This window comes from Haliaeetus leucocephalus, unplaced genomic scaffold, assembly GCF_000737465.1.
Source record: "Haliaeetus leucocephalus isolate CR32 unplaced genomic scaffold, Haliaeetus_leucocephalus-4.0 Scaffold173, whole genome shotgun sequence".
Taxonomy (NCBI): domain Eukaryota; kingdom Metazoa; phylum Chordata; class Aves; order Accipitriformes; family Accipitridae; genus Haliaeetus; species Haliaeetus leucocephalus.
Genome location: NW_010972609.1, coordinates 2,650,127 through 2,666,221, shown reverse-complemented (window position 1 = coordinate 2,666,221; position 16,095 = coordinate 2,650,127). Strand labels below are relative to the sequence as shown.

The window sequence follows — 16,095 nt, the reverse complement described above, 5'->3', positions numbered from 1 at the left end:
CCCCCCCCAAAAAACCTGCACAAGGATTTTGCCCATTGGAGAACAAAACAATATTGAGAGTTCTTATTTATTGTTCCTCACAGCAAGACTTTAATCTGATTTTTTCAGCCACCAGTCTCACGTAACCCAAAACCATCTTTCTTGCCGTCCGCATGTCATGTGGAACACAGCAGAATCTGATTTTGTCTTCAGTCTCCACACCCCAGTGCAAAAGCATCCAAACAGTACTCTCTCAATCCTAGGTAAACTCTTCATATTCTTGTGTGTGCATATACATATAAAAAATTCAAGAGTTTACCATTTTGGGGTATTTAGAAACAGTTCTCAACAGTTAAATATAACATTTAAATTTGACATTTCCCAAAATTATATGCACAGAATTTTCACTGCAGGCTGTAGGTCTGCTGTGTGTCCTTCACTGAAAGGGTTATAAAGAGGGACCGTGGATCCTTTCTGTTTTTGCGGACCGCTATCTTTCCTCTCAGGGCTTCTCCTGCAAAAGTAAAAAGGAAGTATCTTGTCAAATGCTGCAGTATAAACATCACAGAAAGCTTTTCAACAAGAATGACTGTGGTACAAATACTATACTAAACATCAAAAACCTGTATTCTTTGATAATTTTGCACGTTTTGTTAATTTAACAGTTAGCTGGGAATTTCACTTCAATTCCCGTGCAGCTTTATTATTAGGACACAAATGACTGACATAATGCAATGCGATTTGCAAAGAATTGCGAAAACAGTTTCAGAGATTACTTAAGCAGAGACAGATTTGCCTGGTAGAAGGACAAGGTAAAGGAAAAAAGGGCATTATAGCATCTCTCTAGCTAGGAAGTTTAACCTAGTGTGAACACACACGTTTTCAGAACTGCTGCAAAATGAATTATTTGATATATTTTAACATCCTATAATAGCAAATGTTTTAAAAATTGTTAAGACTAAAGACCCTCTAAGACAATTAAAATTCCACTATTTAAATCAATCCATGCGGCAACCTTACCCTTCAAAACATGGAAACAAAGCAATACAATAACTGAAATAAAAAACTAAATATAATTTCATAGATCGCATCTGACTTCGTAGAACAGAACCCTGAGATTCTGTTTGTAAAGGTCGTTAATGAAATGAAGCACTTAATTTTTCTCAGCTATTTCTCAGGCAGTAACCATACTAAATCTGCCTTTCTTAACAGTCTTTTCAGAGGGCCGAAGCAAACAACAGCAGTGCGACCAACCAACAGAAAGGCAGTTCTGAACAATTAATCAATGTCAAGTAGATAGAAAATGACTGATGTTTTTTCACCGTTCTGCTGTCCTATGAGCTGCCTGGAGGAAGCTGTCTCTGGGACTCAGCTGCATCACCTTGCTCTTATCATGCTCAGTTGAACGCAAGTAAACCACACAGTGCCATTGCAGTTTGATTAGGACAAAACTGAATCTATTACGATCCCCTTCCCGCATTTTTATTATCCCTTGGGGAGCCCTGAAATTTGCCGCCAAAAAGAAAAAAAAAAAACACGAAAGAATTCGGCAGAAGTGCTGCACAAGCTTGCTAGCACAAGAAAAAAAGCATCCCTAGGTCCATACTGACCCACTGTCAAATAATACATGTCTGATTACATGCTCTACAGTACACCCTACACATGTGCTCTGAACACTCAAAATAGTTTATTTTGGTTCTGACTTTTACCATCAGTGAAAACTGTAAGCAATCACATTTTTCACTTATGTTTGTGCAATACAATCATACATTGGGCAAGCCTGCAGTTTGTGAGCAAAGGTACCTCTCAGTGCAAGAGCCCTATCACTAAGCGCGTTTAGGCCCAACAAACTGTATTTTTTCAGTCTGTAACTTGATTAATCTGAAAGAACTTGACTGACCCCAAAGATTCCATGCAGTCTCCTGTAGCAGTTGTATCTCCAGGATGCAACTTAGTGTCCCCTCCCTCTTTGATTATGAAAAATATCGCAAGAATTACTGAAGGTAGCCAGGAATCAAGATCTTTCAGGTTTCCTTCTTTTCTTCCTGTGGAAGAGCTTTATGAAGCTAACAGTGAGACAAGAACATGGTACTCAAAGCATTCTTTATTCTGACCCCCATTAAAATTTAAGAACCTTACAAAAGATCTCACTGGCATTATTTCAAAGACAGCTGCTAGAAAACTGCAGTGGATTTAGGCTAAACTTTAACTACCAAACTGCTGGTGAGAACCATCTCTGCAAATCCTCTACAGGGCAATAGCCACAAGCTTCTAAGTAGTAGTCGTACGTGCCTTCAGTTATATAACAGTAAGCTTTGACACCACTCTTCACGATAAGGTTGTCCTTGCTTGAGGCTGACATTTTAAACATTATCTAGTTTTCCACATCAGTTTAGACTAACTGAACCCACTATCTTATGCAACACTGAGGTCTAGCATGCAACTGAAAGAAAGCAAATCTCAAAAGCATTAATTACTCAGGAAGAGTTGGCTAGAAAGTAGAAAATGAAAAAGAACAGTGAAAGACAGAAATCATTCATGGTGGGACCAAGAGCATTTCCCTTAAACTCAATAACTTATCCCTTATCCCCTCATTCTTCGTCTTAAACTGTAGGCACCTGCAGCTGTACGCAGACCACCATGTTCCCATTTGGCCGCTTCTCTTACTGAGCCCCCAACCCAAGGAGAACCAATGAGCAGTCTCTGTACTGAGCAGTAATCACTGCCTTTCAGTATTATCCATCTGATCTGCGACATCCTTCTTCCACCGGCTGGTTACTTCCATAAACTAAGCAGCTGTTTGCCAACTCCTTCGGTTACACCACTGTTCGCCCTCTTCTGAAACTCTGTTGAGGTTCTGCCTTTTCCCTTCATGCTCCGAGTACATTCTCTGAAGAGCTTTTGTACCAAATTGGCATGTTTCAACTCCCCAAGACAAACCATGAACTAGGCTGCTGCAAAGAAGTCCACGCAGCCAGTTGGGTGAGGTAAGACAGCCTTGCATGGCTGCCCAAGATAACATGCACACGCTGCAAGTGAGCGAGATTCCCAAGATTGCTCAGGTACCAGAAATGGCTGCCACAGGGAACGGCGAAGACCAGACACATAGTCCTCCAAAATGTATAGCTGCAGTAGTCAAACCCACCCACCTAGAACTAGTCTTAATTCACTACTTTTTGTAGCGGAGATCCTAAACTGTATAGCCTTGTCCCAATCTTTCTCTCTCAGCAGTTGTGACAATTCTGAGAAAACCAGATTGTTGGTGCCGTACGAACCATAACCCCTTGCAGTTGCAGAACTTGCAGAGGGGGGCACACAGAACGGCACAAGAAGTCCATCCAAGATGTCCTGTCTAGGTACAGAACCTCTATTATCTTTCAAAGAGATAAAAAGCCATGAGAAGAGATTCTCTCATTTTAGTGCCCGAAATACACACTTAGAAATGTTTCCGAAAAGTCAGCAGGATGATTTTAAACTGCAGATTTCAAAAGATACAGCATGACGTACGCAAGATATAGCGTGACCTCAAAAATCAAGTTTTAACAATTACTAGATTTTAAAAGTGAGCATAATTTTGGGAGGTATCACTTGTAAGTAAACAAGTGACAGCATTCTATAGACACCATGTTGCAGCTGTAGACAGGCAAAACAGACACTAAAATCTCAGTTAGGAACCAAATTATCCAACTGGGATGCACAATATTGAAGTATTTCAGTGTAAGATCAAAACATTCAGACAGATTAATTGTGCCAGCATTGTTTTCCTACTTTTAACGAAGCGCTCTCGGTAGACAAATTAACATTCTTCAGTTTGTAAATTTACAAACAGCTACCCAATTATGGAAACTGGGGAGTTAAAGATAATCAAGGATTTTACAGGGGCTTAGTCATGTGAGTTCTACTTCAGTTTTGCTGTGCTAGCCCCTTTTAGCACCACAGAAAAACAAATCAAGGTTTTATTTCCACTGCAAGGCAATATCAAGAACACAAAATGCCGACAATATGCTGCTTTATTGCTAATAGAATTTGCTTGCATACAGATCTAGGTTTTAACTTAAGGCACTGTTACTGAAAAGATTCTGTGGGCCCTTTAAAATATTTTTTTTCTAAGCATTTTATTTATTTAGTAAATGCTTGAGACAGCCAAATGAGAAAGATATTCTGTATATAATTTTTTGTTAATGAAACTTAGCAGGAATATTTCAACAAACAACAAAAGAAAAAGACTTATGTTTGGATCATTAATAAGAAAAAGATAGTGCTTTGGCATCTCAATTTCAGTTTTCAAAATAAAGACATTTTTGAGCTATTCAAAGGGCTGCTAAGTGAAGCCTTGTACTCTGTAGGGAGTCTACAATACAATACTCTTTTGTCTGAGAAAACCCAGCTTTTCTGGCAATAAAACATCATCTGGCTTCTTTCTCCAGTTTCTTCAATTTTACTGCTTGCTACGCAGTTAAAGCATATCCAACACGCTGGCGCTATTTTATTTTACTTCATTGTACATCAGCTTCAATTCTCTCGTCACAGTCTGTGAGGAGGAAAACTAGCTTTTCAGAATACTTGAGGAGTAAGAGACTATCCCCCACTCACGCATTAAAGCTAAACCACATCAACAGAAATTATCCATTAAAACTATATACAAAGCTGTCTACCATAGTTAGGTATCAAGCTGAAATTCAGTGGTAAATCAGAAATATTAATTAGGTGTAACTTTTATTGCCTCACTCTCCAGATCTTTGGACCGAGATTAAACGTCTCCCGTTTCATCCTAGAGAATTTGCAAACATTGCACACCTAGCGCAGGCTGCGGCAGGAATGGCAAAGGAGGGAGCATTAGCTGCAAGCTCCATTCTTTGGCTTGTAGTGGCTTGATTCTGTTATCGTTAGAATAGAGATCAAAACATTCAGTCTTTTTTATGGTTGAGAAAATAGATCTATTTTTACAACAAATAACCTGGCATCAAACAGCTGAGAAAATTAGCTAGTTCACACTGCAGAACAAAACAATTTTGCCATGGCATAAAGGAGCCTTTTCCTGTAAAATACCCAATAGGTTCAGATATCTGTAAACTCAACCTCTTTTACAGAGCAAATCCAAATACAATCAGTGCTTCATAACCACTTCAGGCATATCCCCAAAAGCTATAAAGCATCTGATAGAGACTTTAAGTCAGCCTTACTATTTTACTCAGAATTAGAAATCTGAGGGAACCATTTTTCTTTACTGGGGGAAAAAAAAAATGCACTGCCCTGTCTGAAAGATGCTTTCAAAACAAGAAATCATTTTAAATGCATTTTATACCACCAAATTCCTCTTTCACTACCTATTGAAATACAGAAAGCAAATGCCACCACAGGTACACTGGTCAGATTATTGCAAAACTCAAATCATATTCCTTCTATTTATTTTCCAATATTTACTAAGAAAAGAGCTTGTCCTGACTCAAACAATGTTGCAGAAAACACCAAGCTGGGCAGGAGTGTTGACCTGCTGGAGGGTAGAAGGCTCTACAGAGGGATCTGGACAGGCTGGACCGATGGACCGAAGCCAACTGTATGAGGTTCAACAAGGCCAAGTGCCGGGTCCTGCACTTGGGTCACAACAACCCCGTGCAATGCTACAGGCTTGGGGAAGAGCGGCTGGAAAGCTGCTCGGTGGAAAAGGACCTGGGGGTGTTGGTCAACAGTCGGCCGAACATGAGCCGGCAGTGTGCCCAGGTGGCCAAGAAGGCCAACGGCATCCTGGCTTGGATCAGAAATAGTGTGGCCAGAAGGAGCAGGGAAGTCATCGAACCCGGTGAGGCCGCACGTCAAATACTGTGTTCGGTTTTGGGCCCCTCACTACAGGAAAGACATCGAGGTGCTGGAGCGCGTCCAGAGAAGGACAACGAATCTGGTGAAGGGTCTAGAGCACAAGTCTTACGAGGAGCAGCTGAGGGAACCGGGGTTGTTTAGCCTGGAGAAAAGGAGGCTGAGGGGAGACCTTGTAGCTCTCTACAACTACCTGACAGGAGGTTGTAGCAGGGTGGGTGTCGGTCTCTTCTCCCAAGTGAAAGGACAAGAGGAAACGGCCTCAAGTTGCGCCAGGGGAGGTCTAGATTGGATATTAGGAAAAATTCTTCACTGAAAGGGTTTTCAAGCATTGGAACAGGCTGCCCAGGGAAGTGGTTGAGTCACCATCCCCAGAGGATTTAAAAGATGTGTAAGAGTGGAGCACTTAGGGACACAGTTTAGTGGTGGACTTGGCAGTGTTAGGTTTACGGTTGGACTCGATGATCTTAATGGTCTTTTCCAGCCTAAATGATTCTATGAATACATTTAGTCACAAGTGGGTCTTCTTCGCTGTGTCTCCCAAGGACATATATACATTTCTTATTGTAAGAATTTCTACAGAGGATTGAGGAACATCGGTAAACACAGAGATGGACATAAACGCTGAAGCCTTCAAATGATGCAAATGTGTTTAATCTAATATAGTCACTTTTTTCTTCAGCTAACTTGCATTGAGAAAATTCCGTCTGAAGACAAAAAGTTTCCCCAAAAGCTAATTACGCTTGGAGAGGAGCTCAGTTCCACATGCCAGGCAGAAACAACGCATGGTAAAACTGTAACAAGCAGTGCTAATTCATTAACAAGTGACAGACGAGAACAGTTAGAAGTGCAACTTTACATACACTGCAGAAGTTTGAGCAGTTTGTTTAGCTGGTAAAATGGTAAGCAAAAGACTGAAGAAATCAAAAAACATGGTTAACCACAAATTACCAAGATGAATATTCAAGTCACTATTCTTACAAAGGAAAAAAAAACAATATGAAAAAAATGGAAAATAAGGAAATCTGTACTTATAACAACACATCTTGAGGAAAAAAAATGATTTTTGAACAATGAAGGAGAAGGATCAAAGTCAGGGAGAATGATTTTTTCCAGAAAAATCACCTAAATAAAGAAAAATTCCTATGTATGTATCAGGAAACATGTTCTGCCCTGATGGGCTTATGTCATCAATGAAAAACAAATACCCCACAGGAATTAAGACTGGAATTACAAAGAAAAAGGAAATTACATCAAGAGTTTCTCTCAGAGCCTTCTCTAACACTAGAAATAACAAGCAGAGAATCCTAGATTAAACTGGTAATTTTATAAAAGATATAAAAACAGACAGAACGGGTAAAAAGATGGGAAAGGGGAACTTATTTATGAAGAGAAGGAAATGGGTAGAAAGAGAAACAGCTATAACAAGATTTGCTACGGGAATAATTTTAAGAAACACCAGCTAATAAAGAGAAAGGAAGGAGTTATGGCAAAAGTGATCTTCAAGGTGAACTAGGTTGTGTTCACTGCTTCAAAGCACACTGTTTCTGCAGTTGTCTTCAGAAAGTCACGACACCCAGACTAGAATTCTGGAGCCAGGCACACCTCCCAGTAATTTTACACATTTGATAAATGTCAAATGATCTATGTCATATTAAATAATGTGCATATTCTAACAAATGTCATTGCACTTAAAAAAGTTGCACTTCACACCCTATGACATTGAAATTTAATGAGTTGCAGCAAGGAGACCTTAGCCAGCCTTGTTTAGAAAGAGAAACTGAACAGAACACAAGCCAAGTACAAATGCACCAATGCATATGTGCACCCCAAGAAGTGACAGGACCTAAGAATATGCAAATAAAAATTATTTAAGAATATAAAGTCAAAGCATGAAAGAGAGAAATGATTTGTCAGATAACATAGACCATAGTGCCTTTAGGAAAGGTTCCTGGTAAAAAGTTGTCATGGCTGATAGCTGGAAGAGGCAACTGTAAAAGCAGTTTAATTGAGTGCAGATGCTGCTTTCACCGTTGTACATTGCTAACTAGGTCTGTTAAGAGAGACAATATTCCATCTACATCAATACTTCTCTATAGCATCTCTAAGCTTCTTGACCTCGGGGGGGGTTTTTTTGCAGCATTCACATTAAGCTTTTGTATGCTTTCCCCCAATATGTCCGACCTATTTATAAACTGTTGAGGTCGGGGCCATATATTACCGTGAGTTTATTAACCAACCAGCAGAAAAGAGCCCCATTCTGAGGTTCCTCCCTTAGTCCCACTAGTCTGTAAAGAAAAATGGCCCTCAAAGGCAACTAATTCACCACTGGGTGAGCGTTCAACAGTGGTGAGTAAATATCTAATGGTTAAGTGGACAAAAATTAAAAAGTCATAAAACAGCATAAAAATTTAACTACTTTATTTCCTTTGATTATAAGAAGACTAGGAGAGTCTGAAAGAAAGTACAATTCTACAGGAATAAGAGGGCAAGACTTACAATTCTTGACCTGTTGTATGTCTATGCTCTTGCATGACTATCCTGTAATGATCACGGACATATGTCTGTGTCTACAAAGCAAGGAATATTTGACTACTTGCACAGAAATGTATTTTCAAGACTTACCAAATAGAACTAATTAAAACCACTAACAAGCATCACTTGAGTCTTCAAAACCTTACTTCAACAATTTATCATTGTTGATATCTGAATTTTGGGTTATCCCTGATGACAACAAAAGCCTTTTTACTTGCATCAAATTCAAGGTGAAACATATGACAGTACTTACCCATTTAAGAAAAATTTACAGTGTATCAAAATAACATCTTCCATACTTCAATGGATCAAGTTAATGGCTTCAAGTTCTTTGAAACTGTTTCAATTTACAGAGTAATCCCACAGTACCAGGTATAACACCCACGCATATGATCATGATTCATTTAACAAATACAGCATAGTTCAGGAGTGCTAGAAAAAATCCTATGCAAACGCTTGACAAATATAATACTTAAGAACATTAGTAATGTTGAAATTACGAAAATGGTATTAGCAATGTTCTGGTCTTATATTTTTCTGTCAGAAATGCTTTGATACAGAAGTTTTCTCATCAAAATTACAGTATGGATCTATGCAAGTCTAAGACATATGCCTGCTCACAATATACCAATGCAGATGTTTATATATGTTTTTAACGTGAATTTTGTACAGACAGATATTTCCCAGTGCTTTGCCGAGAGAAAAAAAAAACATCTCTTCAGCAGCAGCTGAAAGATTTCCTTACTAATTCTTTTTAACACTTCTGTCATTTTTAAGGTATTTTAGATTTAAATTTAATGATAACAGCAGTGTAACACAACCATTGTTGCACCACAACTGAATTTAAATATACCTGCTTCTACAGGAATTGGTTTCTCCAGGAGAAAAACTGTCTGCTTCCAGTGTGTTTTGGTACACTGGGGACCAGTTGAAAACAAGACCTGCAATGGAAGAGTTCAAGAGTTTGATTAAGAACAACATTTTTGATATCACACCACATCAATCAATTACCAAACACACACGCACGTGAAGCGTTTGCTACGGCAAAATAGACTCACTGCCAAACACCTTGAGGCAGAATAAAATACAAAACCACCCTCATCTCTCAAAGACATTTTCAAAATGCATAACCTAATACTCACCTTGTTGTGACAGTTCTTCTCAAAAAATATATCAAAATAACCAGCAACTGCCTATAAAAAAGAGAAAAATGCAAATATGATAAAGGAATAATAGCCACGCTCAAGAAAAAGTCTATCGTTAATATATACATTTATTGGGATTTCTACTCCTTTTCAAGCCCTTACTAAGAGGAACAAGCTTAGATTTATGCTTTCAGGCATGCTAGAATCCTAAGTAAAAAAAATAAGCTGTCATCGCACCTTCATTCTACCGGAGAATATTCAGCCCGCTGTAACTGCATTTTATTACACACCAAATTTTAGTCTCAGTTTCCAAAACAACCCACACACCCTAACTGCAACTAGAATTACATATGAGAAAAGCGCCTTTCAGATGTGCAAACCCACAAACATAAAATTCAGTCCTTGTCCTCTACGGCTCCAACGACCCTCACCGAATACACCCACGGTACAAGGGACTCCGCATGACATGTCCACTCTTTGTGTAGCTTAACACTATTTTCCACAAAAGCTCCCTGGGAACAGAGGCAGAGCATAAGCAGGCAGGGAATATTTTTCCTCCTCTACTACACACACAGGTTAAGGAAAAAGATTCGCAAATGCTTCATGCGGTCCTTTCCGGCAGTTAATAGTTTCTAACAGTACTCTCCATAGGATTCCTTGGACCACTTCTTCTGTCCCTCCTGCCATCCCACTCCTAACATCACGAAGAGCCTCTCTTTTCAGTACATAATTCATTAGTGGGACTTCTCATCCAGCTTGAAGAGGAAAAGAAATACAAAATGTCCACACACAGAACAGCATACCCACACTATTAGAGACACAGTCTTTTAATACTGGCCTGCTTTTTTCACAAAAGTGCCTTGTGAGAGTCCCAGAAATTCAAAGAATTCAAATAAAGAACAGGAAGATGCTAATAAAAGACCATCCACCTCTGAAATCCTGTCCATGCTCACCTTTATTTGCTTTCTAGCGTCTCCTACAAAAAAGCTAAAGCAAATCAGACCATGGGCCCAAGGTAGTTATGCTTTTCTATTACACGTCAGCCTGAAGAAATGATCCAGAATAGGCTTTTGAGTAACTCCAACTACAGCAGCCGGGGACTCTCTATCCCTGTGACAGCAGGAAGGGATTCTCCCCACGCCAGCTATAATAGTACATTCAAATAAGATATGTACCAATTCAACGATAGCAAGCCTGCTGCGTGAAAACTTACTGCAAACAACTGATTATAACCTTCCTCCCATGGCACCAGTGTTTTTCTCCTACTCTAAGAAACTGGTTGTTCTGAATAGTTAAAAAGGACAAGTTCTGTAGCATGCCCTTCGTATTGACTCATAAATAGACTGTGGAGAAAAAAAAAAGTCAAACATGCTTACAAAATTAAGGTTAACAAACTGTATGGCATAGGGCTTTATCATTATGAAATATGTAATCTGAATGGTAGCTAAACCATTCTGGTATTTTTCCTTTGTAGTCTAAATCCAGAACAGATTTCACCAACGTGGTGGTGAATATAATGTCTTAAAGCAAGTAAGTCTGTGTTAATGCACTTGTGTTAGCTCTTCAACCTAAGGGCACTCCAGATAAGCCTGGAAAGTTCCAAATTCTGATGTCGGCAAATATTCTTGAAAAAAAAAAAAATGAACTAAGGAGACACTGAGGAACCTTTGTAACAAATGAGCACCGGATGTTGGAAGCAGTGACTCTTCCATCTCTTAAGTAAAGTCCTATCACTCAATGCTGAGAATCTCATTCCCAAGTGAATTACAGCCTTGCCTCTAATACGCCTTTTTGAGTAAAGATTGAGAAGATTTTGACAAAGTTTTATTGACCCATCAGACTACTTCTATTGATGCACAATGTTTTCTGGACATTAGTCAGAGATCTACTAAGCCATAAAAATATTTTTCAATCATCAGGTCAATACTGTTGATATGCTTACAAATAAGACCTAGGATATGATCAGCGGAGAACGGAAAACAAGGTTGCAACAACAAAAATACATTAAGAGTTGTGAGAAAAAAAAATTGGCTTCCAGAGAAAATGAGACAATCAAGCTATGTTTTGGACCAGAAACCTAAAAGCTCCAAGCAGACATACCATAGCTAAGGTGGCTGCAATTATCTATACACTTGGTAGCACGAAATAACAGAAACACCCTACATGGTACCCTGAGATTAGCATTTTTTTAGCTGAAACAAAACTGCAGTTATAAGCAAAGAATTCATCCCCTTCTATTTGATGCCTCCTATGATCAGGGAAAGAGGATTTGTACACCTTCAGTAAATGACAAGGATAAATAAACCCACCAAATTCCTTACAGTACCAATGGTTTCCCTAACTGAAAGGACCTGAAATGCTGACTTTGACTATCTAAATCAAGAGGTAGTAACAGTATTTATTACACATCACAAAGACCACCTTATGCAGAGCTCCAGGGATTACAGAGTTCAAGAGTTCAACAGATTACAGAGAACAAGAGTTCTACATTGATCCATTAAATTCTTTTTGTTACATTTTAAAATGGTTAAGTGACCTTTAATATTGATACTGAAATAATCTGAGCCAAAAGAAAAAAAAAATACAGAAAAATATTCTAACAAGGTATATTCCTCAAGTCCATAAGGATAAGATGATGCGTTCCCCAAAATTCCTCAAACTTTGGTTAGTTAAAACTGGGCGCGGGGGCACCCCAAAACTAAAACACACACTCTCTGATGAGCTACGTCAACAGGCAACCCCTGTCCTGCATAGCTACATGGAAATTACTTGCTTAAAGGTAAATACATACAGGAGAGAGTTTGAATGACGTTTTGAAAAATAACTGTAAGAGCAAATATTGCAGTTTAGAAATCTAATGAGTATCTTTTAGTAATAGCATTTCAAACTGGTTTTGAGCCAACTAAGAAAACCAACCACACACACACTTTGTTTGATGATTTTTCTTTGTGAAATTGGCTGCAACTATGTAATTTGTTTTTCATAAACATTTTCAGGCAACCTGCCATAATTTACCAACACTGCGTTTAATCTCCAGATAGAAATCTCTCCCCTCTTATTTTAAACCTTTGGGAAAACAAAAAGTCTAATACCAACCCCAGTAGTTACTGACCAGCTGCAAAATTTGTTTTAATATTCACTCTGGCAGCTATTTTACAAGCCATTTACAGTTGAGAAAATACAGAAAGCAAAAATGCACAGATTAAACGTATCCCACTTGGATGCACACAGCCTGTGGCTTACCCAGTAAAACAAGAAACCAAACCAAAAATTTGAAGTTGCTATTCAACGGAACTACAGTTATTTGCCTACACCTAGGTAATAAACATAAGGTCTTATCTATCCTAAAGACTGCCGGTAACTCCAGCCTAAATAAACTACCTTCTTCCTTTCCTCTTCTTGATTTCATGTGGAAGATTCCATGTGCTAGACTGCATGTGTTCCCCTGCCAATAACATAGCACTTTAAAAGGCACTCAATTTATCTGAATTATACATTACTTTAATGAAGTAAATTCAGTTTTATTTCTGAACAGATGCATTATAGGAATTATTAAATTCACCAGCTCTTCTCAAGAAAAGGGTTGTTCCGTATGGTCCTCTAAAGCATATGTACATTTATATGCTCATCCAAACACCATGCTATGTTTAAATATACTGATGCCTTTTTGAGATCTTTCTGCTTTTGAGCCATTTTGTCATATTGATCTGCTCCAGGCCTAAGGGATCCCAAGTCAGCTACACAGATACCTACAGACTCAAAATGAGCACAACTGGCCTTCGTAAAACCCGCCAGAGAAAGTTGTAGAACAAGAAAAGCAATCAGTAAGGACAGTCATAATGGGTTTCAATGACCTTAAAGGTCTTTTCCAACCCTAATGACTCTCTGATTCTATGTCACTGGCAAAGTATTGGAGGATTCAAAGCTACAACACAGCTCTAGTTATTTCTCCTTTCAATGTTTTGTGAAAAGTTTTACGTAAAACATTATGCTTTCTGCTTCTACATGAAGGAGAAGGAAGTCCTCCTTGAAAGACCTATGAAAAACTAAAATCTGACTGCATTACGGAAGCCTATTTCAATACTCTAAAGTGCCAGTGCTAAAAAACCCTAAACGAAAACAGCCTTCCCCCCCACGCCCTTAAGGTATATTGGTGTAAGCCTCGCACCACTACAGAAATGATCTGGCACCCAACACTGATGCCCTGGGGGGGCGTGGGGGGTATTCTGAAGTAAAGTACATGCAGATGATGCTTTCTACAATTTTATCTACGATCACTGGTCCTGTACATTTAAAAACAAAATCTCAGAAGTCTAAAAACCTACACAAATCAAAGTTGAAAGACCTGATAATACAAAACTAGCTATAAAATTGTGGTTTGGGTTACTATGCTCTTTTGGGGAATTTATATCTTCCCTTACATCTTAATTTTTTTTAATTCATTACTTGGTGGTGGTTTTATGCTGAAATACACAATACATATCTTTTATATTTAAGTACATTTCAGTGAAACAATTCTGTGAGAGTGCAGTTCAACACATTTTCCTTTCATTTCACTTTTGAACACTACTACAAATTGCAGTTGCTATAACAGTCAATCACAAACTTCCGTTAAATATTCAACACTACAAAGAAAGACATTTCCAATGTTTAGAGCTTGAAGGAAGATTAAGTCCTCCCTTGCCGTAAAATTTAACGCATGCTAAGCAGCAAAATATAAGGACAAAAAAAAAAAATCATTTACAAGTGGCATAGTAGAAGCAATCAGAGACACAAGCATATTGAAGTGCAATACAGGGCTGGCCAGATTTTTATTAAAGGTGGCATCTTTTTTACAAGAAGTCAAACCAAAGAAAATGAACAAGCAAGTAACAGCCCCATAAATTCTAGATGATGTTTTACAACTACTGCGTTGTTTTGGTTTTTTTTTTTTTTTGTGTTGGGTTTTTTTGTTGTTGTTGTTTTTTGTTTGGTTGTTTTTTTAAGCATAACAGTAAGAGTTATTTCTTCCATTGCAGTTTTCCTAATCTTTTTGCTCCACCTTTGACAGCTCATTTACAACTTCACGAACGACTAATCAGCACAAACTTAAGCCTTCTCTGGAAGAATCTTTCAAGTGCCAGTCTCTTGAATACCATGAAAGAGGAAAACAAAAATAACGACTTCTGAACTGGTAATAAAAAACTGCAACTCTAGCCTGACACATGCTCCAGCCTCAAAGGATGTCAAGTATTAGGAAACACTGCTTCCTGTTCTCAAATAAATTGCCAGGAGAAAAGCAGAGATATGAGGACAAAGCCTCCAGTCCCAGAACAAAGTCTCCATATTTAGCCAGGGAACTAAGAAGGTTACATAAAGAACTAAGGAAATATTTAGGAATAGACGTACATTACGGACACTGCAAAGCATCATCCTATAGAGGTCAACAATGAGTTCACTCAACTACAAATAAAATTTTCCTGAAATTACAATAGCAGCCACTAACTTCTACCTGATTTTGTCAAACCCAGGTTTTGATTAAGAGTTCATGAAAAGTAGCTTACGGTCTTCATCCGTCACTGAGGGGTTCTAAGGTGTTCAGGCAGACATACAAAAAAAACTGTAAATGAAGCACATTCTCCCAGTAAGATTCACTTGTCATCAATGTACGTTTCTTCCCCTCCCCCCCCCCCACATAACTTTTTTTAAGCCTATTTCTTCCCCATTCATGTAACACGTACCAAATATATTAAGAGCTTTAACATATGCAATAGATGAATATTACTACATATTATTTACACTCTTCCACTCAGAGCACTTAGCTGAAACGGGAAGAGGAGTCTAAGCTTTAATTCAAACATATCCGAGTACTAAGGCTTTTTTCTGAAGAAAATGGCTGGCTGTACATGCAGCATTTTAACAGGATAAAACAAATGAGACTGCTCGACTCCTTATGAGAACTCATAAAGGCAACCTTACCAATTCACTTAGGAACAAGGAAATTAAAAATTATCATCATCGCTATCACCTACAGTGAGTAATTTATCATTCTTGCTCTTCACTAGTATCATGTTCCAACAGTGAGTGGCTACAACAAATACAATTAGACAGCTGGCCACAGAAGTGGGAGATAATGTGCTTTTGATGGAGTTTATCCAAGCATGGAGATGGAATGTTTGTCATCCACCCGGCAGAGTTGCTGCATTTTTATCACAGGGAAAAGAAACCCCTCCCTATTAAAACCCAACAATTTTGTGTTTTAAAAAGACTAAGAATCTGGAGATCACTGTAGAGGAGGCTACCAGTAACTAAACTGATCAGAAGGACAAATCCTGCTCTGTAACACGATAGTCTTTCCTTTAAACAGAAATCAGGCATTTGAGGCGCGTTTAACCGTGGTACCCAAAGCCAGATTTCCAACTTTTAGCTTAAAAAAAATTTAGTTTCTCACCTAAGGTTGGAATTAAAGACTTATATACTAATACTTGTTGTCGGGGCCCAAGTGGAAGATTGAACATTACGAAATGAAACTGTCTAACACTTAGGAAGATTTTAACAAGCAAAGGTTTTTCCTTAGTCAAAACAATTTTCTCCAATCAACTCAACTTCCTTTTTCCTCCTAAAGGTTTTAATACATCAGTCA

At 38.4% G+C, this 16,095-nt stretch overlaps 1 protein-coding gene across 3 annotated transcripts in view; it reads right to left on the bottom strand.

Annotated features, from left to right (window-relative positions):
• Positions 1-381: 381 nt before the first annotated feature.
• Positions 382-16,095, bottom strand: part of PRMT3 (protein arginine methyltransferase 3) — a 60,947-nt gene continuing 45,233 nt past the window's right edge. For all 3 annotated transcript variants that reach the window (XM_010563704.1, XM_010563706.1, XM_010563705.1), the window contains 3 exons: positions 9,471-9,521; positions 9,182-9,269; positions 382-493 (listed from right to left, as the gene is read on the bottom strand). In XM_010563704.1, coding sequence (XP_010562006.1) covers positions 384-493; positions 9,182-9,269; positions 9,471-9,521 — 249 coding nt within the window. In that variant the 3' untranslated portion in view covers positions 382-383. The remainder of the gene's footprint in view (positions 494-9,181; positions 9,270-9,470; positions 9,522-16,095) is intronic.